Genomic DNA, 25,831 nt, shown 5'->3' with positions numbered 1-25,831 from the left:
ATTATACATACATGCTTAAATGTTACTCTCGTTGCATTAATATTACCATGAGAAAAAAGTTTACCGAGAGTGTTATGAATGAAAATGCAAAACCCAGTTAGCACTGTGAGAGATCAAACTTTGTAAATTGCACTTGGCCAGTTGCATGTTCAAATTTCCTGTGTTGGCTAATTAAGCTTTGTTATGTTCTTAACCATATGTTGGGGTCTAAAGATGATGTCTCTTTTTGTGAATTATAATGAAAGCATAAGTCCTCTGCATGATTATTCATTTCCAGTCCTTGCCATCGTGGATTGAAGAGTGCAACAACCACAGTCTTAGTTACAACATTCCAAGAATTCTGGTTGGAAACAAATGTGACTGTAAAGATAAATTAGCAGTGCCAACCAACGTAGCACAGAGATTTGCCGACCATCACAGTATGCCGGTAAACATCATTATTTTATTTTGAATTTTCCAGGTAGTATAGCCATGTACAATGCAAAGTAGTCAGAAAATTGGTAAAAGCAATGTTTGGCAGTGTAGTTGAAACTACAAGGAGACAACACAGACCATCAAATAGATAGACTAATGCTGTGAGTAAACTATTTGTGTTGAGAAGTGGTGCCAAAAGAATGATTTTTGATAGTGGAGTAGGATCATTTGGGTGCAAAGATGTTTTTCTCATATGAAAAAGCAACTCAAATTCCAGTGAAAAAATTAGATGAAGATCAGTAAGTGAACTGAGAAGCTTTATACACTTGTTCCACTCTATTTGGTCAGGAACATAGCTTAGGATAAAAGAAAGACAAGTTTAAGTGAAATATGTTTTATAGCTGTTTCTAAATCTTGCAATCACTGCTATCATTTTTAAATGTCTAAAGTCCTAGAGTTAAAGGGCTTGCTAAAGAGCTTGGCTATTCATTCATATGCTGTGCTGTTAATCTTCACATGAAAAATAGGTTCAATTTTTATAAGGTAAGGAAGAGAATGGCTAAGCTCTTGATGCTACCTTGCTGAGGCAGGAAATATGAGTACAGATAATGTATTGAAAAATGATCATTTTTTCAAATGCTGGGTAAATGTTTGTATTTTTTTCTTTACCATTTACATGGTATTTTGTTTGAGAGTTTATGATTAGGTGGCTTAGTTAGTTTCATCTATCAGCCCAGTTTAAGAGAAAATAAAATGGAGTTACATGGTATTCATTACATAGTTATGTTCCAGTTAACTGATTATTGGTTATAAAATTCCTGCAGTTTCATCTGTCCTCTCATTGTACAGTTCCATACATGGTTCTTCTGCTGTACAAGGGGAATCCAAAATTTTCTCCAATATTTTGGACTGTGCACCTTGCTACCCATTCCTCCTTGACATCCCTCCCACACAACACCCTTATACTGATTTTCTACCTTACTGTCAGTCACCCTCTATTTCTAATTCCACTTGGCTCTCTCTAATGAGGTTTGATAATCGTTCATCTCTCATGCCTACACACTACATGCCATACCACGTCAATACTTTATCTTCATCAAAGACATCTTTCATAATCTCCATTTAATCTTTTCATTCCTTACCCTGTCCCTTCTGCTAGTCTAAAATCCATCTCATTTACTTCACTCTCACAGGTGTTTTGTCTCAACAGATCTACATTTTACATGTACACTTAACAATAGGTTTCACTGCTCTTACCAGCAAGCTTTAGTACACTTAACAATAGGTTTCACTGCTTTTACCAGCAAGCTTTTCCATACTGGTTACCTGTGTATACCCTTTTTTCATTAATTTGTAAGGCCTTATCAGCACCTGTTTAAACTTTTTTGAAATTACATTATGGAGATGAATGAATAAATGATGTCCTCTGCACATTTAACCTTATTTCACATTCTGGTTCCCTGTCTCTATGAATTATCAGTGGATATAGGTATACAAGTCCTTAGCAATATAGGGCCTGCAACTACCTGTGACAGATTTTACAGCTGTAGGAATGTGAGATAGGTAGAAGACAAGAGAATACAAAGTTATTTGATATCAGAGAAATATCTAGAGATGGAGGCCCTATAAATGTAGAACTCTCTCCCTTTACTGTACAGATACTGTACTATAGATAATTTAGAATAGGCAAACTATAGTACACCCATTGAGGAAAGGAAACTAATATTGTTAAGAACCCCTCAAAATATTCCAAATGTCATAACACCTTTTACCTTCACAATTATTCAAGACAAAACAGTGATGTTAGTATGAGATTCCTTCGAACCTGCAAATTTGATGTTTGGTAAGTGTTTTAGTTCCAATGTTCTGAAACAATGATTTTAAAAAGAGTAATAAATGTCAGCTTAATTTGTACAGGATTTGCATTGTTCTTTGTTATTTAAACTCTTATCCCATGATTTATCAAAACTAATTTAAGTTACACACATTCTTTTGTACCTTTAACATTTTTGAACTTGCATTACTGAATGTAAATCTGGTTCATATCACCAAATCCTTCCTGAAATTGTTCATGCTTATCTCTTCCTTGACCCATTTTTTTACATTAACCTTTTTTTTTTTTTTTACACATTTAGAAGACTAATTCCTTTATTATTTTATTTTTGTTTTTTAAATCTTTTATTGAACAAATCCTAATCACTGTATATATATCCAATCTTTTGGAATGTAGCCTCAGTCCAGGGTTTCTGCAAATAGCATTAAAACATTTATATGGCAGAAACATACAATGCTTATGCACAAAAGGGCACATCCATGTAATACATGTTAACATGCAACATGCATTTGCATGTTCAATGGGAGGTTAGGGACCCGAGGCCAAAAAATACACATAAAAATGCTTGGTAACTATTAAACTGTAAAAAATGTCCAGATTTTATGGTACTTTTCCACTTAACACACTAAGATTATCCATCAGTCAAGAGCAATTTCTCCATTCAAATCACTTCCATATACAAAATCTTCAATTGCATCTGATCCCCAAACATTCTCATAACATCTTCATCTGGAGTGTCTCTGTCCCTGACCAATTCTCTCACTACATCCTTCCACCTCCTCTGTGGCCTGTTTCTCCTCCTTTTATTATATGTTGAACTTTAGTACATCTTCGTGACCTTCTATGTTGTACTTTAGTACATCTTCTTGACCATCCTGCAGTCTTCCATACATTGCACATAACAACGCCATCCTAAATGCCTATCATTGTTTGCCTTTCTAATGACCTTTTTCCACCATGCATCCTTCTCATCTTCAAGCTTCATATCCTTCTAATTCCTGTTATTTTGTGCAAATTATCTCTTACGGCTGCTCATAGTTTTTGCCTCTCCTGACCTGTATATACCTGGGTGTCTCTGCCAAGGTCAACACTCGGATGAGTATTCCATCCTGCAGTGCTACCCCAATTTTTCACCCTTTCATTATCCTTTTATTTAGCTCGATTTTCTCAGTACCATGCTTACTAAACTTCAACTCAAATATTTAAACTCATCCCCAACTCCCAGATTTTTACAACACAGACTGAGCTCACAATATTATCACCCTTCCTTTTCAAGAATTAGGAACTTTCTGTTTTTTGTATTCAGTTTTTTCACCAACTTTCTCAAATCTTATTCCACTTGCTGTGCCTCTTTCCACAACCCATACCGTGGTAGCCTACAACGAGACAGTCTTAAACTGCTTCCACAGTACTTCCCAGCACTATTTTCTCAGTTGTTAAAACCTTAATACAAATATTTCACTGTATCAAATTCTTTATTCTATATGTTCCATTATTGTTCACAGGAAACATAGTACAGCATAGAATTTTTGCTCGTGAAAAACTATTTTTCATGGGCTGTGAAATTATGAGCCAGAAGAGTATGAAGATTGGCAGTAATATGTAGCTTAATCTTTTAAATGCTTACTCTTTATTTCAGCTTTTTGAAACTTCTGCTAAAGATGACAGTGACTGTGACCATGTAGAGGCCATCTTTATGACGCTTGCTCACAAATTAAAAGCTTCCAAGCCAATGATGCCTATCAATCCTTCTCAGTTTCCACCAGAAGACATCTGTAGAGCAGAAGTTATGTCTATTGGTAGAGAGCGTAATGGTGTTGAAGTCAAGGATTCACAGCCATGCTATTGTTGATATATTAAGGTATTAATTTTTCAGGGTTCATTGCACCTGAAATTGTAAAGGTAATGCTATAGCAGTGTTTTGTTTACAATTATTCATATATTGTATTTAATTGATTAATGAATGAGAGCAACTTAGTCATGTAAATAATAAAAATTTTCATGAACACGTCCATGGACAGTTTAAGTACAGATAATACGAAGTTGCCCATATGCAACTGTTTTTGTGTGTGTGCAAGTCATAGTCAGACTATGATGGAAATTGATTTATTTATATGATGTTTTATTTTTGTCGAGATTAGGTATATGAGATGAGTTTCATAAGATCTTCACAAATGTTTTATGGGAAGCTTTTGAAATATCTATGGTAATGGTCTAGTGAGGCACCATGGAATAAGAGTAGCATTCATCATAAAAGTAACATTGACTTCCCAATCTAAGGAGAAAGGTAGTAACTGCTGAGTTTGGCAGAATTTTCAGGGTGATCTTTTTTTTTTCTTCATCAGGGTTTGTGGTTTAGAAGACCAGCTTCTCTTTATGGCAGTATAATTGCTACAGAAAATTCCAGACCAAAGATTGAATCTTTTTAATAAATCAATTAATTGCTTTTTAGCTCAAGCTGTGCTTTTGCATTGAAGCGGCACATCTGCAGCATGGTTAGTAACATCTTCACTGCCATACCATCTAGGCCTTAATCACAACCAAACAGGTTATACAGTCTTCTTACCGTATATACTCGTGTATAGTTCGAGTATTTAAGACCAAATTTTTAAGCAAAAAATTGGGGGTCGACCTGTACATGGGTAATAGTTTCGTTAGGTTGAAATCCATGCATGATGAGAAGGGCTAGAAGCAACTTCTAGCTTCAGACATGAAAGATATTACCAATTACTGCCAGTAAACATTGGAAACAAAGTATGTACCAATTAGTAATGAAAAGCTGTGCAGTGCCTACAGCAGATAAGGCTAACTTATCTTACAATGTGCTTTCAGTAGTCTATGGTGAAGTTCTTAGCTCAAGCTAACTTATTATATCATATACTGTATCACAGTACCCATAGATCTACAAAAAATACTGGTAATAAAAACCTTTTCAATATTTCACACATAACCCTATGAAATTCAATAACTTTGTCATCAAGTTCTTGTGGAAAGTGCTGTGACATTTTCATTCTCTATCTCAGTAAAAAATAATTTCTCTTCATAAATCTTGTGCACCAACCATGGCTTGCCTTAAAATCTAGGATGCTTGATTTTCTTGCTAGTTTAAAGGCAGATTCAAAATGAGCCTCGAGAACACCATATCCATTCTGTCAGTTTTCACTGACATACTTTGCCACCTCATCTTCCAACTGTACCCACTTGTTACAATTTCCTCTGTTAGCACATATGCTTGAGTTGTGCAGAAAGCTTTCTCCAGTCTCTGAAATTGTTTTCCGATACCTTAAATTCCCTTGCTGCTGCACAATTGTTAGTGTGTTCTGCATATTCACTCACTCACAGTTTGAACTTTGCTGTGATGGTGTTTCTTCTTGAATCCATGCTGAATAGAATATGGGTCAAGCAAATTAAATTTACTCTAACATTGTACTACATACAAAAATGTCATATTTCAGGAAAACAAGAAACAAAACAATGAGTATAAACACAGTTTCAGCTTATGGTAATATTAAAGACTGCTTAGAGAGGACCGATGCAAAGGTAAAGCCTACACAACTAGGGCTTTGCCATATCAGCTAGACGAAACACGTTTTTCAAATCATTTTCAGTTAAAAAATGTTACATCACAAGTATATTTTACCTTAAGTATGCCTAAATGAAGACATTCTCAGAAATAAACAGTAGTTTTGCTGAAATATGATTTCTTTCAACAGAGAATAGGATTAGATACATGAAAAAACAATAGACTTTACCTAACCTTCTGATGTTCAAGAGATGTTACTCTTTTTTTAATAGTCTTTAGTTGAAATACTGTTAAATTACAATGATATTCTATTAATATTGTGCTTGACATAATATATTCATGGATATGTAATATTTTTGCTGAAATGACACACATATTACAGTGGAAAGTGGAAGAAAATCATGATGAAAACAATTGACATTTGCTTTCTTTCATTGTTCAAAAAGTTACCATAATCACTTTTCGAATTATTTTCAGTCAAAAAAAAATGTATTACAATAACATTCTATCCTAATTGACTTAAGATACTTGAATGAAAATATACAATATTTTTGCCGAAACTAACTGCGTTTCAGTGTAAAGTGCCGTAATAATAAATGGTAAACAATTTGCCTTCGGTGCTCAGTGTTTCAGGCTCAGCAACCCTCAGTTTAAAGGATGTAGAGTGTTTTTCAGTGAGGATGTCCTGAAATGAGTTTTATATGCCATAAAATGTGGTTCTTTATTTCCCTAATTTATTATTCCATTACCCTCAAAAACTTAGGTTGACCTATACATGAGGCATACCATAAATTAATGATTTCTTGGCCAAAAATCAAGGATCGACCTATATACGAGGTAGACTTATAGACGAGTATATACGGTATTTTGTTTTGCGAATTTATATTTCCTGATGCTAGTACTGTATTCTACTTTTGACTGCAGGCTGTCAGAAGTCCTTGGTAGAAAGTACCATTTGCTGTAATTTAAGTAGAGGAACCTTTGTGAGCTTTATGCTGTTATTAAAGTAAGTGATACTGATAAAGCATCTAATCAGAAAGTGCTTCTTCAATACCTTTTTCCCTGGTTAAACCTAGAATTATTTGAATTTTATACTGATATTGCAGCTGAAGCAATATTTGCATCATTTGGCTGACCAGCTGACTTTATAGCTCATATAAAATAACGGCAGAAGTTCAATCAAGTCCATCTTTATGCAGGGTAAGAAAATTGGGTGCTTAGATGTTGAATAACATAATTGTACTTTTTTTTTCAAGCCTGGATGTTGGTTATTATGATGATTGGCTGCCTTTATATGAATATTGGTAATGGCAGTGTGGGATGAGGCTGAAAACCAAGTGTTATCCTTACTGGCTTCTACTAGCCATTAGCTAACAACAGCCTTATAATACAGAATGTTCTGTCAATTTTTTTAAGCATATTGGAAAAGATTTGGTTTGTTGGGAATCAGCATTTGGCTGTCTGATACAGGTGATACTTGTATTCTGCTACCTTTAGTAGTACTAAGTGAATGAGACATACTTAGAGAACTTGTTCAAAGTAGATTTCCCTTGTATTCTCTTCATACACTCTAATTTATGACACTGTTGGTTAGCAAGGATATGTACACCGTCTGCTGGCGGAGAAATAATTGATTCTGTATCTAGATAAGGATGTATGTTTGATATGAGAAATGTCATTAAAACTTCAAAGCAGTCTTCTTATAGTTCTGAGTCATACAGAAATATGTTCAGAATTATATTTTTGTATGATCTAGTTACAATGTATACTACATAATTTGTATTTATGCACTGGTAAAAGTAAATAAGTACAATTTTTTGTTTGCATGTGGTGAATTGAAGTAAATTGACTGCTTAATGTCTCTTTGGTTATGTGTCTAAAGATATGGTTCCTTTACATATGTCAGATTTTGAAAAACCAACTCATTTCCTGTAAGAGGGACTTTTTGGCCCTCCAAAAAGTGGTTCTAGTTTCAGACTCTGCTTTGAACTTGGGGCACATCGATATGAAGAACTATCTTGTGTGTTAAAGTTATCCACTGAGGAATCAGGCAGTTGTCATGCCATTTATAGATAATTCAGTGTCATTCACAGAGATGTTTTCTAGCAAAACTTCAAGTAATGCCATTCACAGATAATTCAGTGTCATTCACAGAGATGTTTTCTAGCAAAACTTCAAGTAATGCCATTCATAGATAATTCAGTGTCATTCACAGAGATGTTTTCTGGCAAAACTTCAAGTTCAGGAATGCTTTTCATGGTGATGTTCCTTATGAAACAAGAATGTTAGCAGTTGGTGGCCTTCAGGTGTGCAACCACATCTGTGAAATATGGCATTTGTCTGTTCGAATAATTTTGCTGCAACATCAAATTTAATAACACTTATTCTCTTGATGTTCCTTGATTATGAAACATGAATATTGGAAGTTGATGGCTGCAAGGTGTACTGTTATGTTAGTGAATTAAGGATATAAAATGTTTATGAAGGATATAAAATGTTTACGCCAAGAATTGCTGCTGCTAAATAGGTAAAAGAATTGATGAAAATCATTTGTAAGCACCATGGTTTTGCAGATATTCATAGATAGTGATAGATATGTACTAAGTGTACACAAAAACAGCTTATTTTCTATAAACATAATACATTTCACTGATGTCAGCAACTCTTTGTCTTTCTTCTATTGTTGCTGAAAATACTGATAATTGTGCATTAACATCACAAAATTAGATATTATTACCATCATTTTTTTCATACATATTCGCCATTTCCCACATTAGTGAGGTAGTGTGAAGAACAGATGTCTGAGCCTTAGAAGGGGGAAAATCATTATTATTATTATTATCATTATTATTTTTATCTATTTATCCCTGGGGATAGGGGAGAAAGAATACTTCCCATGTATTCCCTGCCTGTCATAGAAGGCGACTAGAAGGGGAGGGAGCGGGGGCTGGAAATCCTCCCCTCCCGTTTTTTGATTTTCCAAAAGAAGGAACAGAGAAGGGGACAAAGTGAGGATATTCCTTCTAAGGCTCAGTCCTCTATTCTTAACGCTACCTCACTAATGCGGGAAATGGCAAATATGTATGAAAAAATATCATTATTATCATACATTCCCAGGACTCCTTTCATGGGGCCCTAGCAACTTCAAGGTTCCATTCCATTCAGGAGCAAGGAAACAATGGACTCCTTTGGAGCAAGGTCTTTGACTGAACTGCACTTCTTTCTGTCAATGGACAATGATAAAGCCTCATCACAGGTGCCTTCTTCCTTGTGGTGTAACCACTAGCAGATGCTACATAATAAACCTGTATCTGAATTAAAGAACTCTCTCATCCCTAGCTTGCAATGTTAAAGAGGCATATCATATGTAGAATGTAACATTTTAAAGATAAACTCATTTTTTTTCTTTGTTTTTGGTTGAAATGGGTGCAGGTTAGGCCAATGTCTAATGCAGGGATTTTTATGGTCATCCTCAAGAGGTGAGGCCAATTAAATAATTCATTCATAACCACTGTGCATGAGTATACAGGATCATTGCCTGCTTTCTTTTCAAAAGTTTAACCCTTAAATGTTTATATTGAGGAGCACACAAAAAATGAAACTGAAAAACTTTTTCCCATACAATCAAAAGTACCAAAAGTTATATCACTACCTTTCTTAGGGGCTGGTCCTGTGTTAAGTGAGCACCCTAATAGGTGTGAATCACGTGTTAGACAGCTTGTCTTCTTACTGCACCTCATTTCATTACAGGCACAGTGTTGAAGTAAATAATTAGAAATAATACACTTTTCACAGTAAAATACAGTATGAGAGAGGTTGGCTAGTAAGTTTGAGGAGGATATTGAAGGATAAGTTTCTTAATATTAAAATATCTACTTTTATTTTATTTATATATATTTGTTTTGCTTTGTCGCTGTCTCCCGCGTTAGCGAGGTAGCGCAAGGAAACAGACGAAAGAATGGCCCAACCCACCCACATACACATGTATATACATACACGTCCACACACGCAAATATACATACCTATACATCTCAACGTATACATATATATACACACACAGACATATACATATATACACATGTACATAATTCATACTGTCTGCCTTTATTCACTCCCATCGCCACCTCGCCACACATGAAATAACAACCCCCTCCACCCCTCATGTGTGCGAGGTAGCGCTAGGAAAAGACAACAAAGGCCCCATTCATTCACACTCAGTTATTTTATATATACTTATAATTCATACACAGGCATAGCACTTTTGGAGAACAATATGAGTGTACTGTATGTGGATATGTAACTTTTCACACTACAAATAAATAAGAGGGGACTGAGCAGCTGGCATTATGGGAGGATATTGAAGGTTTGGCCTCAGCCTGTCCTATGTTGCCAAAGTCCTCCATTACACTGAGAAAATTTGACACAACTGATGTGTAATTTCTTTAATAAACTTGAGTGCACCAAGGATGCCTCCCCTCCCTTCTAACAAAAATTCCACTAAATTATATTCCGAGTAACTGATATCTTCACATCTCTGGTGTAATTCTTCTTAATATTCCTCACCAGCTGATACACATAATAAATGTTCTTCCTAGTAATGTAGGTTATCTAATACATTTTCTCACAGTCTATGTGTACACAAGACCTTCAGATGGACAGCTGTCCACTTTTCTTGGCGGTTGCACAGGTAATGATAGCAGAATTTTTCCCATGCCTTCCTCGACATGGAAGAGACCTCTATGGATTAATAATGGTATGAAAAGTCAGCTGGATATTTGAATGGAGGCAGGAAAAGGTAGAATATCAATTAATGTCAGCCACTGTTTCCAAAGAGAACATCAATCGATATCAGCCATTGTTTCCAAAGAGAACATCAGCTGATGTCTACTGCCATTTCCAAAGAGAACATCGGTACATGTTAGCCGCTGTTTAAGGAACAAGTTATCCATTTCATGTGGTCTTTCACACTCCTGACATTTTAAGGAGGTTGATATGCTTATTTCAAATTATTTTATGAATGGAAACCCCTCATATAATACTTTGGTTTGTATTTGTTTTTCCTTTACAAGATCTTGCTTTAGTTCGTTCATGTTATGATTTAAAAAAGATGGATGCAAAAAAGATACAAAACAATGTTTCCATTGCTTGACCCTTCTTCTAAGTGAAGAAGTCTGAAGTTTATACATGACATCAGTAAGTGTAATGAACTCTCACAAAAACCTGTACAAAAATTGAAGGTATTATAATATTGTTTCGTCATAGAAAAGCCTGAATATAGTATAGGTTTTTAAGATTTGTTATAAAAGACTTTCAACTGTTTAATGATACATTTAGTTAATGATGACCTTTTTAATCTTTCTTGTTCATTAATTGATTTGTAAGATTATATGGTACGTCAATGTCAATGATTGCAGCAATGCTGTTTTTACTGTTATAATTTTCATGGCTGGGTCATCAGTACATTTGCATAATCTTAGATTGGATCATGCATATAGGGTTAAACAGACCATTTACATGTATCCTTAGCTCATGTACAATTCGATAAAGTAAAGAATCATCCAAATTACTGATGCTTCATGATTATTTAGTTTGCACATACAGCAGTTTGTCCCATGATACTTTGTTCATTGTTTCCCCTTTCACTTTCAAAACCTAAAGTATTTATGTAGGCACTGAGTTCATTAAAGATATCAAGATTCCATTATGTTTGGAAACACATTAGTTTGTGGAATCTAGATTTTTTTTTTGCCAGAAGTTAAGAAAATTCCTCTTATTAAAATTTTCGTTCTCATTTCTTACAAATCCTGTTATTATTTGGTAGATGTAGGAAAATGACATATTTGTATAACATTTAAATAGTTTTCCTATTCCTTTTTTTTGTTTTTTTACTTTTCCGTAAAACTGAAAGGTTCACATATTAGCTGATTTTCTGACCTTTTTGATTTATGGTTTTTTATGATTTTTCTCATCTTGTGCATGCCAGTGATGAAAAAAATATTTTTTGAAAAATTGTTTTTAACATACACTTGGATCACAATCATTTTAATATGACATTTCCTTACTCTCCATCTTTTCAAAGGTAGGTTTAACATCCTTACCTTCTCACTTGGATGTTAATTTCATCAAGCAAATTTGACATGTTATCTGAACACTTAGCATTATTGATTCCAGATGGTCATGCAGGAGCAGCTGGCAATATTAATTGCAGATGGAGAATCTCTACCTATTATGTCATTCCATTTGTTAGATTATTCCTTTGAAGTAAGCATAATGTGTCGATCTTCATTTAGTGCAGGTAATTCTGATCTTAATGAACAACAAAACTGGTAAACATTAAACCCTTTGTTTCCAGTAATGACATTTGTTCTTTGCTTCTGATATTATACTTCACAAAAGTATCTTTCCTGGGTAGGGAACCTGTGCCATAATATGTGGACAGAGGGACCACCAGCTGTTCTAAAAGGGTTTGATATCAATCTTCTCAACACTATTCTCAAAACATAAATATGAAAGAGGAGCATGTTCTAATGTCCATTACAACAGAAAAACAAAAAAAAGTTACCTCAAAGTTTTTCTAATATGCAGTTGAATAAAACTGAGAAGATTGAGCTGTCTTTCCTGCCAACTCCATTGTCACATACATAAGGTTATTCTGTAACTTTAGTGAAAGCTAGGATTGTTTGATATTATGGTGAAAGTGGTTTGGGATTGCTGCTGTTACATACTGTACTTTAGTCTTACTGATCAATATCGGAAGGATGGTTCGAGTTAAATGACTATCACTTTGCTGTTTTTTTCCCATGCATTAGGAAATTCAGCAGAAATTAATATTATTTGACAAGTCATTCACTTTCTAAACTCTGGTGTATAACACATGAGAAAGACATTTCTCCAGTAAAACTGATGTTTCATTATATGGCAAGGATGACCACATGTATGAATTTAAAAAATGGCATTGTTACCCACCACTTTTGTGATAAATGGTAAATGTTGATTTCTGTAGCACATTATATTGTAAATTCAAGCATTTGGATGGGTTTTTTTTATAATTTCATAAAATGGTAAGTGGTCTAATATATTATTTCCAAATTTTTTATGTATTCATACAGTATGTGTAACAATGTAAATGTTCTGATTCATATACATTAAGTTCCAAATTTTTATATCTAAATCATTATTATAATCATTATTATTATTTTCTTTGTTTCTCTTTCATACTTGTTCACTGTTTCTCATGTGAGCAAGGTAGTGCCAGGAACAAAGGAAAGTCCTCATTTGCTCGCATCTATTCTATACCTAAGTAATGCATCGAAACCACTGCCCTCCATGCACAACCAAGCCCCACAGAACTTTCCATGGTTCCCCCAGCTGCTTTATATACCTGATTTAGTCCAATGACAGCACGTTGCCCCCTGTATACGACATCGCTGCTACTCACTCTATCCCATGAATGCCTTTCACCCTCCTGCATGTTCAGGCCTGGAGCATATTCCTCAGTGCATTCTTCCATTTCCAAATTCTCCTTGTACCCTGTACCTTGTACACTTATAACATGTACATCCTCTTTTTCAACCTCTCCTCATTCATTCTCTCCAACTGTCCAAACTATTTCTGCACAGCTTTTTCATCTCTCTCAACCATACTCTAATCATTAACACACATCTCTCTTAGCTTATCATTACTTGTTCAATCAACCCTCCTCACATCACATATTGTCTGCAAACGTTTCCTTTTCAGCACATCCACCCTCTACATTTTTATCCAAGGCCTCTGCCTTGTATCCATACTACACCAATGGAAATACTATACCATCAGACATACCCATCTATGCCCTTTAAGACAGTGACCTCTCTTTCCACACTTTCCTCACTGTGCCTGAAACCTAAAGCTCACCTCAGCTCCCATTGTCCCATTCACTGCCATGTCCACTCTCAGATATCTACAGCATTCCACTTCCTCCAAGTTCTCTCCATTCAGACTTCTACTCCAGCTAGTGTTTCTCTCCATTGCATTCACTTTCAACTTTCACACACTCTCCCAAACTCAGAAACTAGCTTCTACAATTTCTCACTCGAATCTGTCACCTGTGCCATGAATCAGCAAACAGTAACTGACTCACCTCCCAAGGCCCCCTACCCCTGACCAGCTTCCTCACCACACCAACCATAAACATATTAAACAGCAGACTCACCTTCACCTGGAACAACTCACCCTCCTCTCTTCTTACTTACACACATGCCTTACTCAGTAAAATCTCCTCACCGTTTCTTGTTGCTTTTCTCTCAGACCATATATTTGTAACACCATCCACAAAGCATCTCAATCAACCCTAATATATTTCTGATCCTGATTTCTCTTAAAAAAGCCACATACATATCCATCTGTTTTTCCAGATATTTCTCACATCCATTCTTCAAGGAAAGCACTTGATCCACATATCCTCCTCCTCTCCTGAAACCACATTGTTCCTCCCTAATCTACTTCTCTGTGCATGACATCATTGTTTCAGTCACCACTGTCCAATACAACTTAACACCTATACTCGACAAACATTCACTTTTATCGCCTTGCCTTTTATATAGCAGCATTATACAAGCATTTCTCCAGTCGTCTAGTACCTCATCTTGTGCCAAACATGTGCTGAACATCCTAACTAACCAATCAGCAACACTTTCACTCTCATTTTTGAGAAATTCAACCACAATGCCATCCACTCCAGCCACTTGCCACACTTCATCTGACACAAGGTATTCACCACCTTTTTTTTTCACCTAACTATTTGCCTTTTCTCTCTCACTTCAAGTATTTAATTTCCAACACTTCTCCCTTCTGTCTATTCTCATTTCAGGCACTCATCTCACATCACTACCCACAATGTTGGGACCAGAATACCCATCTTTACCCTTACATGACACTGTTTTGTTTTTGCTCACATAGTGTCACTCTCTGGCCTGCAGGAGGTAATGTAAGGTCATGATGGAAAAGAATGAAGAGAGTTGGATAAAGAATTACTCTTTGGGAACTCCATTGTAGGTAGGTGTTGCAGGTCTCTGCCTGCTTTTTGTTACACCATGAGTGAAAAGTCACCTTCAACAAGGCTGTATATCATTAACATCATTAATTGATGAAAGGGTGTACAGTATAATCACACTGTAGAACTCACTCTAAAGGATTCCATCACTTCCCTGCTTTTAACTGCAGCACAGCCTCAAAGTTGCAGGAGTCTCATAAATAATATTACTTCCCCTTGAAAGAATTAGCATCCCTAGAGAGGTGAAAAGGAGTAGCAAAAGGGAGAAGCTAAGTTGAATGAACAAACCTGCCTTTTTAAATGTTCAGAATGAACCACTTATGTAACATAAAATGGCTGACAGGTTTTCCCCTACTATGTATAATATACCACATTAACTGATTAAAAAGCAACACTGAGCAGAAATGCAGTTAAAAGCAAAGTGATGAGGAAGGGGTCAGGCTGTGAAATATGGGAAGATGGAAAACTGAGAGGAAATAATCTAAATGCTGTATGTCAGTTTTAAAATTTGCCCAGATTCCCACTACTTTCAGTGCAAATTGTGTAATATGTTCATTTATAATGTGTGATATTTTGTAGATTTATATACTCATATAGTGGTTTATAGCTGAACTTTCATATCATGAAAAAATAAAAAGGTATTGTACTTCATAACATTTCCATATTTTTATACATAAGTTTATGAATTAATATTCCATGTAAAGATATATGTTTTATCTCTTCCTTATATAATATAACTTCAACACTGAATGTGAGATACATGCTTATCCTTTCATTGGTACACTTCTTGAAAACTCACCACTCATAACACATCAATTGGATTTACCAGTTAGACTCTTACATATGAAGATATTTACATGATATTTGCAAGATGATGTGCAGATTAGAGCTAACTTTGTCATGTTTAGAGCGAACCTTTTTGTAGTTGCTGATCAATAAATGGCCTATACAGAAACATGGTTTATTGATCAGTATCAATGGAGAAAAAAGAAAGAGAATCCTAATTAAGCAACATTATTATTATACTTTGTTGCTGTCTCCCGCGTTAGCGAGGTAGCGCAAGGAAACAGACGAAAGAATGGCCCAACCCACCCACATATACATGTATATACATACACGTCCACACACGCACATATACATACCTATACATCTCAACGTATACATATATATACGCACAGAGACATATACATATGTACACATGTACATAATTCATACTGTCTGCCCTTATTCATTCCTGTCGCCACCCCACCACACGAAATGACAACCCCATCCCCCCTGCATGTGTGCAAGGTAGCGCTAGGAAAAGACAACAAAGGCCACATTTCATTCACACTCAGTCTCTAGCTGTCATGTATAATGCACCTAAATCACAGCTCCCTTTCCACATCCAGGCCCCACAAAACTTCCATGGTTTACTTCAGATGCTTCACATGCCTGGTTCAATCCATTGACAGCACATCGACCCCAGTATACCACATCGTTCCAATTTGCTCTATTCCTTGCATGCCTTTCACCCTCCTGCATGTTCAGGCCCCGATCACTCAGAATCTTTTTCACTCCATCCTTCCACCTCCAATTTGGTCTCCCACTTCTCCTCGTTCCCTCCACCTCTGACACATATATCCTCTTGGTCAATCTTTCCTCACTCATTCTCTCCATCTGACCAAACCATTTCAAAACACCCTCTTCTGCTCTCTCAACCACACTCTTTTTTATTACCACACATATCTCTTACCCTTTCATAACTTACTCAATCAAACCACCTCACACCACATATTGTCCTTAAACATCTCATTTCCAGAACATCCACCCTCCTCCGCACAACTCTGTCCAAAGCCCACACCTCGCAACCATATAACATTGTTGGAACCACTATTCCTTCAAACATACCCATTTTTGCTCTCCAAGATAATGTTCTCGACTTTCACACATTTTTCATCGCTCCCAAAACTTTCACCCCCTCCCCCACCCTATGATTCACTTCCGCTTCCATGGTTCCATCCACTGCCAAATCCACTCCAAGATATCTAAAACACTTCACTTCCTCCAGTTTTTCTCCATTCAAACTTACCTCCCAATTAACTTGTTCCTCAACCCTACTGTACCTAATAACCTTGCTCTTATTCACATTTACTCTCAGCTTTCAAACTCTTGCATTCACCTCCCTAACAACCCCATCCATAAACAAATCAAACAACCATGGAGACATCATGCATCCCTGCTGCAAACCAACATTCACTGAGAACCAATCACTTTCCTCTCTTCCTACTCATACACATGCCTTACATCCTCGATAAAAACTTTTCACTGCTTCTAACAACTTGCCTCCCACACCATATATTCTTAATACCTTCCACAGAGCATCTCTTTGAACTCTATCACATGCCTCCTCCAGATCCAAAAATGCTTCATACAAATCCATTTGCTTTTCTAAGTATTTCTCACATACATTCTTCAAAGCAAATACCTGATCCACACATCCTCTACCACTTCTAAAATTACACTGCTCTTCCACAATCTGATGCTCTGTACATGCCTTCACCCTTTCAATCAATGCCCTCCCATATAATTTCTCAGAAATACTCAACAAACCTATACCTCTGTAATTTGAGCACTCACTTTTTTCCCCTTTGCCTTTGTACAATGGCACACTGCAAGCAATCTGCCAATCCTCAGGCACCTCACCATGAGTCATACATACATTGAATAACTTTACCAATCAGTCAACAATACAGCCACCCCTTTTTTTAATAAATTCCACTGCAATACCATTCAAACCCGTTGCCTTGCCAGCTTTCATCTTCCGCAAAGCTTTTACTACCTGCTGTATTATGTATGGGTAAGGTTAATGGTGTTTGTTCAGAGATCTTGAATGCTAAATTTAATGTTATAGTCATCACCTCTGTTTTGGATGGTGGAAAAAAATTTCTCTGAGCTTTCTGCTCATTATCAAAGTGTAATCTTTGTCTTAAAATACAACCATAATAATCAGCCACTACATTTGCTTTATCGTGATGGCTGAGGGTAACTTGGGATCTATATAGCTATCTATATCTCTGACACCTCTTCCCTCCAGGAACTTGCTAAAAGGGTGACCACAGCAAAAGGTGAGCTGAAAGGAAAATATTGTCTGGGGATGCTCTGCCTGAATACCAATGAAAGTTTTCCAACCTTTGTCATTTGGGGTTTGTGAATTTCCTCATGAACAAAAGTCAAGAAAAATTTTCTTTTAACCAAATGCTTCAGAGCTGTTATAATCTTTTATACATACACCAATTTCAACAAGGAAGCAGGGGCTGGAAATCCTCACCTCCTTTTTTTTTTTTTTACTTTTCCAAAAAAGGAACAAAGAAGGGGTCAAGTGAGGATATTCCCTCTAAGGCTCAGACCTCTATTCTTAACACTACCTCACTAACGCAGGAAGTGTTGAATATGTATGAAAAGAAATCATCATTGTAATGTCTTCTCAGTAATCTCTTTCCTTTTCTTCTTAAAGCTTTAGCTAATGAGCAATCTTCATTCCACCATGGGACTGAAAGTTTAGGATAATATTTCTGTAATACACACAGTATGTGCTTTTCTTTCATTCCATATTATATTGAGCTGCTTAGTCATGATGAATTGGGTGTGACTTCCTTAATAATACGAGTCATTTTTGTGGAACTTCAAAGTTAGACTGTTTTCTTTCATTTCTTATCTGTGAGTTTATCTCCAAGCTTTTGGTATAGATTTTTATCAATTTCATTAATACTTTTAATCTTATCGTTAACATTTTTCATTTTTTATTGTGCATCAAGTTAATCAAATCAAGCAGGAAAGTGGCTCACAAATTTGATTTCAAAAGTAGTTGTCATTCTTAAATTTTTTGTTGCTGACAGTTTGTTCTATCTATCTATCTATATCTTTGACACCTGTTCCTTTCTGGAACTCCCTCAAGAGGGTTGCCACAGCAATAGATTCTCCGTAACTAGTGAACTCCAGTGCTGCTTCTTAGCCTTTATTGCCTCACCCTTAACAGGCCTCTGGCAGAAGGGCATGCCTAGCACAGTTTGCATAGGCTCCTACCTGATGTTTGTACTGACTCCTTCTACCTAATGTTTCCACTACATGTTCCTACCTACTACTTTATCTACTGCTCCTACCATTTTCTCAAAAGGCAGGGGTAGCACATAGCATGCACCACAAGAAAATTTAGTTACAAAGAATGAGCTGTGTGAGTCAGTGTTGTCAAGTGTTATGTGTGACAAGGAGAGATTCTATGTTTGTAGACAGAATAGTAGCCCACGTGTGTTGAGACAGAAAGAAAAGACAGCTACCTGGGTCAGAGGAGTGCAACATGACAACCACTGAAGTGCTGGCTCACCACAGCCACCGAAGCCATCACTAACCCTTCCAATACCCAGACAGGTAGTACTGGTGGTACACCTTTCCTGGTTGTTGTTTGCCTATCTAGTAGAGAATCAGAAGTACATAAGAAATCAATCCTAAGACTATATGTAAATTTTCTTTCACCAAATACAAATTTGTGGAGCATGGTGAGTCATTCAAATGGCAGAATTGCATCTCTAAAAGATTATATCTACCAGATCCACGTAAGAATTCACACAAAGTGGTAATTTATGTTACCAAATGCACATTTTCTAGGATCATGATCTGTGTTCTGCTCTTATGAAACCATTGCTGCCACTATAAAAAGTGATTCAAGAGTGTTAGATTTTCCTTCTTCACTATCAAAGTCTATCTTTTTTATTAAATAACTTTTCAGTGGTAATGTAATGAAGGAGAGGGAAAATGTGGTTACTATATAATAAGTAATCCAAATACATATAAATATAAAAACAATGAAATTGAGTGGGAGATGTATAAAAGAAAGAGACAGGAGGTCAAGAGAAAGGTGCAAGAGGTGAAAAAGAGGGCAAATGAGAGTTGGGGTGAGAGAGTATCATTAAATTTTAGGGAGAATAAAAAGATGTTTTGGAAGGAGGTAAATAAAGTGCGTAAGACAAGGGAGCAAATGGGAACTTCAGTGAAGGGCGCAAATGGGGAGGTGATAACAAGTAGTGGTGATGTGAGAAGGAGATGGAGTGAGTATTTTGAAGGTTTGTTGAATGTGTTTGATGATAGAGTGGCAGATATAGGGTGTTTTGGTCGAGGTGGTGTGCAAAGTGAGAGGGTTAGGGAAAATGATCTGGTAAACAGAGAAGAGGTAGTAAAAGCTTTGCAGAAGATGAAAGCCGGCAAGGCAGCAGGTTTGGATGGTATTGCAGTGGAATTTATTAAAAAAGGGGGTGACTGTATTGTTGACTGGTTGGTAAGGTTATTTAATGTATGTATGACTCATGGTGAGGTGCCTGAGGATTGGCGGAATGCGTGCATAGTGCCATTGTACAAAGGCAAAGGGGATAAGAGTGAGTGCTCAAATTACAGAGGTATAAGTTTGTTGAGTATTCCTGGTAAATTATATGGGAGGATATTGATTGAGAGGGTGAAGGCATGTACAGAGCATCAGATTGGGGAAGAGCAGTGTGGTTTCAGAAGTGGTAGAGGATGTGTGGATCAGGTGTTTGCTTTGAAGAATGTATGTGAGAAATACTTAGAAAAGCAAATGGATTTGTATGTAGCATTTATGGATCTGGAGAAGGCATATGATAGAGTTGATAGAGATGCTCTGTGGAAGGTATTAAGAATATATGGTGTGGGAGGCAAGTTGTTAGAAGCAGTGAAAAGTTTTTATCGAGGATGTAAGGCATGTGTACGTGTAGGAAGAGAGGAAAGTGATTGGTTCTCAGTGAATGTAGGTTTGCGGCAGGGGTGTGTGATGTCTCCATGGTTGTTTAATTTGTTTATGGATGGGGTTGTTAGGGAGGTGAATGCAAGAGTTTTGGAAAGAGGGGCAAGTATGAAGTCTGTTGAGGATGAGAGAGCTTGGGAAGTGAGTCAGTTGTTGTTCGCTGATGATACAGCGCTGGTGGCTGATTCATGTGAGAAACTGCAGAAGCTGGTGACTGAGTTTGGTAAAGTGTGTGAAAGAAGAAAGTTAAGAGTAAATGTGAATAACAGCAAGGTTATTAGGTACAGTAGGGTTGAGGGTCAAGTCAATTGGGAGGTGAGTTTGAATGGAGAAAAACTGGAGGAAGTGAAGTGTTTTAGATATCTGGGAGTGGATCTGGCAGTGGATGGAACCATGGAAGCGGAAGTGGATCATAGGGTGGGGGAGGGGGCGAAAATTCTGGGAGCCTTGAAGAATGTGTGGAAGTCGAGAACATTATCTCGGAAAGCACAAATGGGTATGTTTGAAGGAATAGTGGTTCCAACAATGTTGTATGGTTGCGAGGCGTGGGCTATGGATAGAGTTGTGCACAGGAGGATGGATGTGCTGGAAATGAGATGTTTGAGGACAATGTATGGTGTGAGGTGGTTTGATCGAGTAAGTAACGTAAGGGTAAGAGAGATGTGTGGAAATAAAAAGAGCGTGGTTGAGAGAGCAGAAGAGGGTGTTTTGAAATAGTTCGGGCACATGGAGAGAATGAGTGAGGAAAGATTGACCAAGAGAATATATGTGTCGAAGGTGGAGGGAACGAGGAGAAGAGAGACCAAATTGGAGGTGGAAAGATGGAGTGAAAAAGATTTTGTGTGATCGGGGCCTGAACATGCAGGAGGGTGAAAGGAGGGCAAGGAATAGAGTGAATTGGAGCGATGTGGTATACCGGGGTTGATGTGCTGTCAGTGGATTGAATCAAGGCATGTGAAGCGTCTGGGGTAAACCATGGAAAGTTGTGTAGGTATGTATATTTGTGTGTGTGGACGTATGTATATACATGTGTATGGGGGTGGGTTGGGCCATTTCTTTCGTCTGTTTCCTTGCGCTACCTCGCAAACGCGGGAGACAGCGACAAAGCAAAAAAAAAAAAAAAATAAATAAAAATAAAAACAATGATAGCCTGCCTGCTCTAACCTGACCATGTGTGGGATAGTCCTTCTAAGCTTTAATTTGATCCCTATGTTTATCACAGACATCTAGTTCACTAATCATATCTGCAAGTCTTGGATTCAGTTAGACTCAGATATGATGCATAAGAATCAAGCATTTCTCCACCCTACAAGCAAGCTTTCATGTAGTACAGTTTCAGTCACTTTGTATGTCAACTTATACGACATATAGAAGCTCTCTAGAATCCAAAAAAGTGCCAAATGAATTTTGATGTCAGTCATACACAGGATGTCCACTCTTCTAAACTCCCAGCAAGAACATTAGAAAATGATGTGAGGATGCCATAGATTAGTGATGTAGTTCACAGACTTCTCTGGGAGAGTTTTTCAATGGATTCTTTACACTCTCGACTATTGATATATAGTGCTCTTACCCACCAGTATCCCTAAACTTCACGGCCCTGCCTACTTTACAAGAACTTACACTATCTGAAGTTGTTACACCTACAATCCACACTTAATGTTACCTCTATAGAATGTAAAGAATCCAATGATTTCTTCAAAATCCACCAACTAGAACACAATGTGTGATATTGATAATATGCTTCATAAACTCAGATTATCCCCCCCCCCACCTAAACAGGCCATCTGGCCTTGCAATTAAAATTATGAATTCTACATTATTGAAGCTATGCTTACACTACAATCATTCCATTATGATTACCATTACGCACTGGTACTACATCCCTCCGTAACTATCGTCACCATATCGTACTTCATTTGCAGGAAAGTTTATTTCTTTCGCTTTTTTATCCTTCCTATCTATCATTTTAGCTTCACGGGATTTGTCGCGAGCTTCACAATTGACACCATCCACGACATCGTCCGATTCTGCAGAGTTGCCAACGCAACATTTCAGATCGCGCTAGATTCACTCCCGGAAAGCGCTAAATTTATTAAAACGAAAGCGAAAAAAAATGCTCTTCGAATAACTTCTGCTCTTTGACGTAATAAATTATTAATTAACGGTACGACTGACTGCTATAAAACTAATATACTCGCTATTATTCCAGATTTGCTAATTCCTAGTCCACTACGTCCTCGGTGTCCTGGGGTTGTGGCGGTCAATGTGAGGGTCTGAGGGTCCTAGTTGTAGTTGCGATGACTCGTATGCTTTCAATGACCCAATGTTTTTCAGTATTTCCTAAGGCAGTTTATAATTACAACAGCAGTTTCCATTTCTTCTTAGTCCATACTTGATAGTTATTATTACATTTAAGCTTTTGATCCTCAGTCTATTTCGAAGCTTTGACTTCACGATGTTCATATGACTAAAGATACGCTCTACATCAGCGTTGGAGTGAGGCAGTGTTAGCACAGTCAAAGCCAACTCAGAAAGGTCACTGAAGGAATTTTCTCCTGTTGCATCCCTGGACGAGGCTGTTTCAGCCCAGAGTGCTAGGGTGACATAGTGTTCTGTTTCCACAATACACGATGAAGCTTCCTCCACTGGAACTCAATGCGCGTGTGATTTCTTCGTTATCAGTAAACGTCTTTGTTAATTCCAGTATTCCAGGCTTTGTGGGTTGCAGGCATCCACTTGCACTCAGTGATGACATGAACTGTGACACATGAAAACTGTCTGACAAACGTTGACGAAGCTGTTTCACCAACTCCACTACAAACTGTATGCATCTTCTTCGAATATCCTTTTCATGACGACACTTACATTGTGTCATCTCCTTTTCAAACTCGTACCCCAAGTACGGATGTGGGCCTAAGTAATTCTAGACTGAATCCCCTTCCTTTGATTTTCTGCCTTATGAAACTTATGAAAGCAATAAGTTGAATAAGGTCACGTAACAGTATTGTTGGACCCTCTACCTCACCTCACCTTCAAATTTCTCATTCACACGCTGAACTTCTCCAAGATTATCCCTCAGGAATATCAAGAAGGCATAGTTTTAATTGTCACAAAACAAGTCGTAGAGGATCTGAGCTCCGTAACACCTTTCACCATTTCTTGCCATGTCAAAGTGAAGTCTTAATTTCAACCCACTGCTGCAGTATTGTGACAACTGCTGATTCAATTGACAGCCATCAAGTCAGGCTTAGCTGTATCAATTTCAATGGAGTTTGACCATCACTGATCAAAGAAAAGATCTCTTTGTATGTACCTTGCTTGGCGAATGGCAGAGTGGGAGAACTAATTAGGTATGATCATAAAATCCAAGTTCCTCGGGAGACGCTCTGCTGCAGCATGAGACACAGCTAACTGTAGAGAATGACACACACACACACACACAAAATACACACTTGATCAGGATCAGATGAGGAAATTGTAACTTGAGTTTAGCAAACACTCCATTGTTAACACCTGTCATCACAGAAGCATTGCCGGTGCCACTTGCAACAAGGTTTTGTAGCTCCAACCCATTATTTTTCAATGACTTCTTGATGGCATCACATATCCCATTAACATTACAGTCAGTCAGCTCAACAAGGTCCACGAAAGTCACTACAATCTTCTACTTACTTTCAGAACAGAACCGGATAGCGACACCCAATAATTTCGTAATCGTAATGTTACTACTCATCAATTAAGAGGCTAAACTTCTAATTGTCTTTATCACTTTTGAAGTCACTTAAAATGCGAAGCAATCACATTTAACAGCTGAGCTGATCAACAACACGTAATGAACAGCTGAGATGATCAACAACACGTAATGAACAATGTTCTGCAATGAATAGTGATAAATGTCCAGTCTCCCGTGCGCCATGACTCACTTTTTCAAACGGCATTGTGGTTTGTCTTTGAGTGCTGAATGGCTCTTCAGCTTTCTCGTGTTCAGCTGTGTCTTTCAATGTCACTTAGTTTGGCAAACATTGGACAATGACAGTACTTGTCAAGACATTCTGTGTCGTCCCCCACTAATTTTCTTCGCCACTTTTACATATTTAGGGTTTTTCAACAACCACTCTGCTCTAAATTGCTGAGTCTATTTCTTACTCATTGTTGTGTTAGTTAAATGTAGTGGCCTGCATATACATAACCTGCAATGTTACAGTCCTTCATGGTCCACAGATATTGTCACCACCGAGACTTCGACTGAACCTGAACCGAACAAGGTCCTTGAGGAGGGGGAATACACCCGAACTGAATCTGTTCTAAATTTTTTCGAACATGTTCATTTCGATGAAAATGAATTACGTGCAATATTTGTATTGTTTTCATTGTTACCATAATAGGTTTCGATTAAACTTCCTAAACCACATAAACATATCTTAACTAATGTCTGAATTTCCTCATATATTGAAATAACACTAGGTTTAGCGCCAAATACCCCCCCATCGAAATACCACTAAGGTGCAAAATACGAAATTTAAGCGCTAGATCTAGCGCCAAAAGCGCTATGTTGGCAACTCTGTGTCCGAATCTTTGCTCGAGAGGATAATTTAAGGTTGTACACACCTTCACTTCCTGAAGGTGTTGTTTGATATTAAGCCTCCCTACAACTCAGAAAGTGCGGGCCCTACGCTCTAGGGCGACCCACCGGTGGTGAGGGACCTAAGCACTGGGCCTATGGGGTTGGGCTTGTTATCCCACTCCCGGCGGGGAGTTTAAAACAAACTTGATTTCCCAATCTTACTTCGGCTTTCGTAATTTGTCCAATGTCACAAAATTTCTAAGAGGCATGAGTCATGATATGGATTTAAGGGCTGAATAGATGGGTCGTAACGGCCAAAGCCTTTTAAGAAAGCTATGAGAAGGGCAATAGCTCTAAGCGCTCGTCCGGCTATCATAACACATAGCTACGAAGTCCAGATTAATTAATCTTTCTTCAAATGAATGCTGCCTCTCCACCTTAGATATATTAAGTACTAAAATCTATTTAAGATGAGTGTGAAATATTACTTTCTTACCTCAAACCGTGAAAGGGGTTCCCAGATATCTTCTCAGCCACCCACACATTTTAAAAATGGCCACTGTTTACACCCGAAGTTCTCCCTACCTCCACAAGAGGGCTAGCTAGGCGAGTACTGCTGCCGCGACTCAACGTCTGCCCTCGATGAGACTGCACTTGGATCAAGGGAGAAT

The 25,831-nt window shown here is 37.4% G+C and overlaps 1 protein-coding gene across 1 annotated transcript in view; it reads left to right on the top strand.

Annotated features, from left to right (window-relative positions):
• The window catches only part of LOC139760251 (ras-related protein Rab-33B-like), a 33,507-nt gene extending 17,750 nt beyond the window's left edge, over window positions 1-15,757 (top strand). Inside the window, exons 5-6 of the mRNA XM_071683177.1 lie at window positions 278-427; window positions 3,888-15,757. Of these exons, the coding sequence (XP_071539278.1) occupies window positions 278-427; window positions 3,888-4,100 (363 nt within the window). The 3' untranslated portion in view covers window positions 4,101-15,757. The remainder of the gene's footprint in view (window positions 1-277; window positions 428-3,887) is intronic.
• Window positions 15,758-25,831: the final 10,074 nt, after the last annotated feature.

Source organism: Panulirus ornatus, chromosome 36 (assembly GCF_036320965.1).
Source record: "Panulirus ornatus isolate Po-2019 chromosome 36, ASM3632096v1, whole genome shotgun sequence".
NCBI classification, from domain to species: domain Eukaryota; kingdom Metazoa; phylum Arthropoda; class Malacostraca; order Decapoda; family Palinuridae; genus Panulirus; species Panulirus ornatus.
The sequence above is the reverse complement of the archived record's forward strand: the minus strand, read 5'-3'. Positions and strand labels throughout refer to the sequence as shown.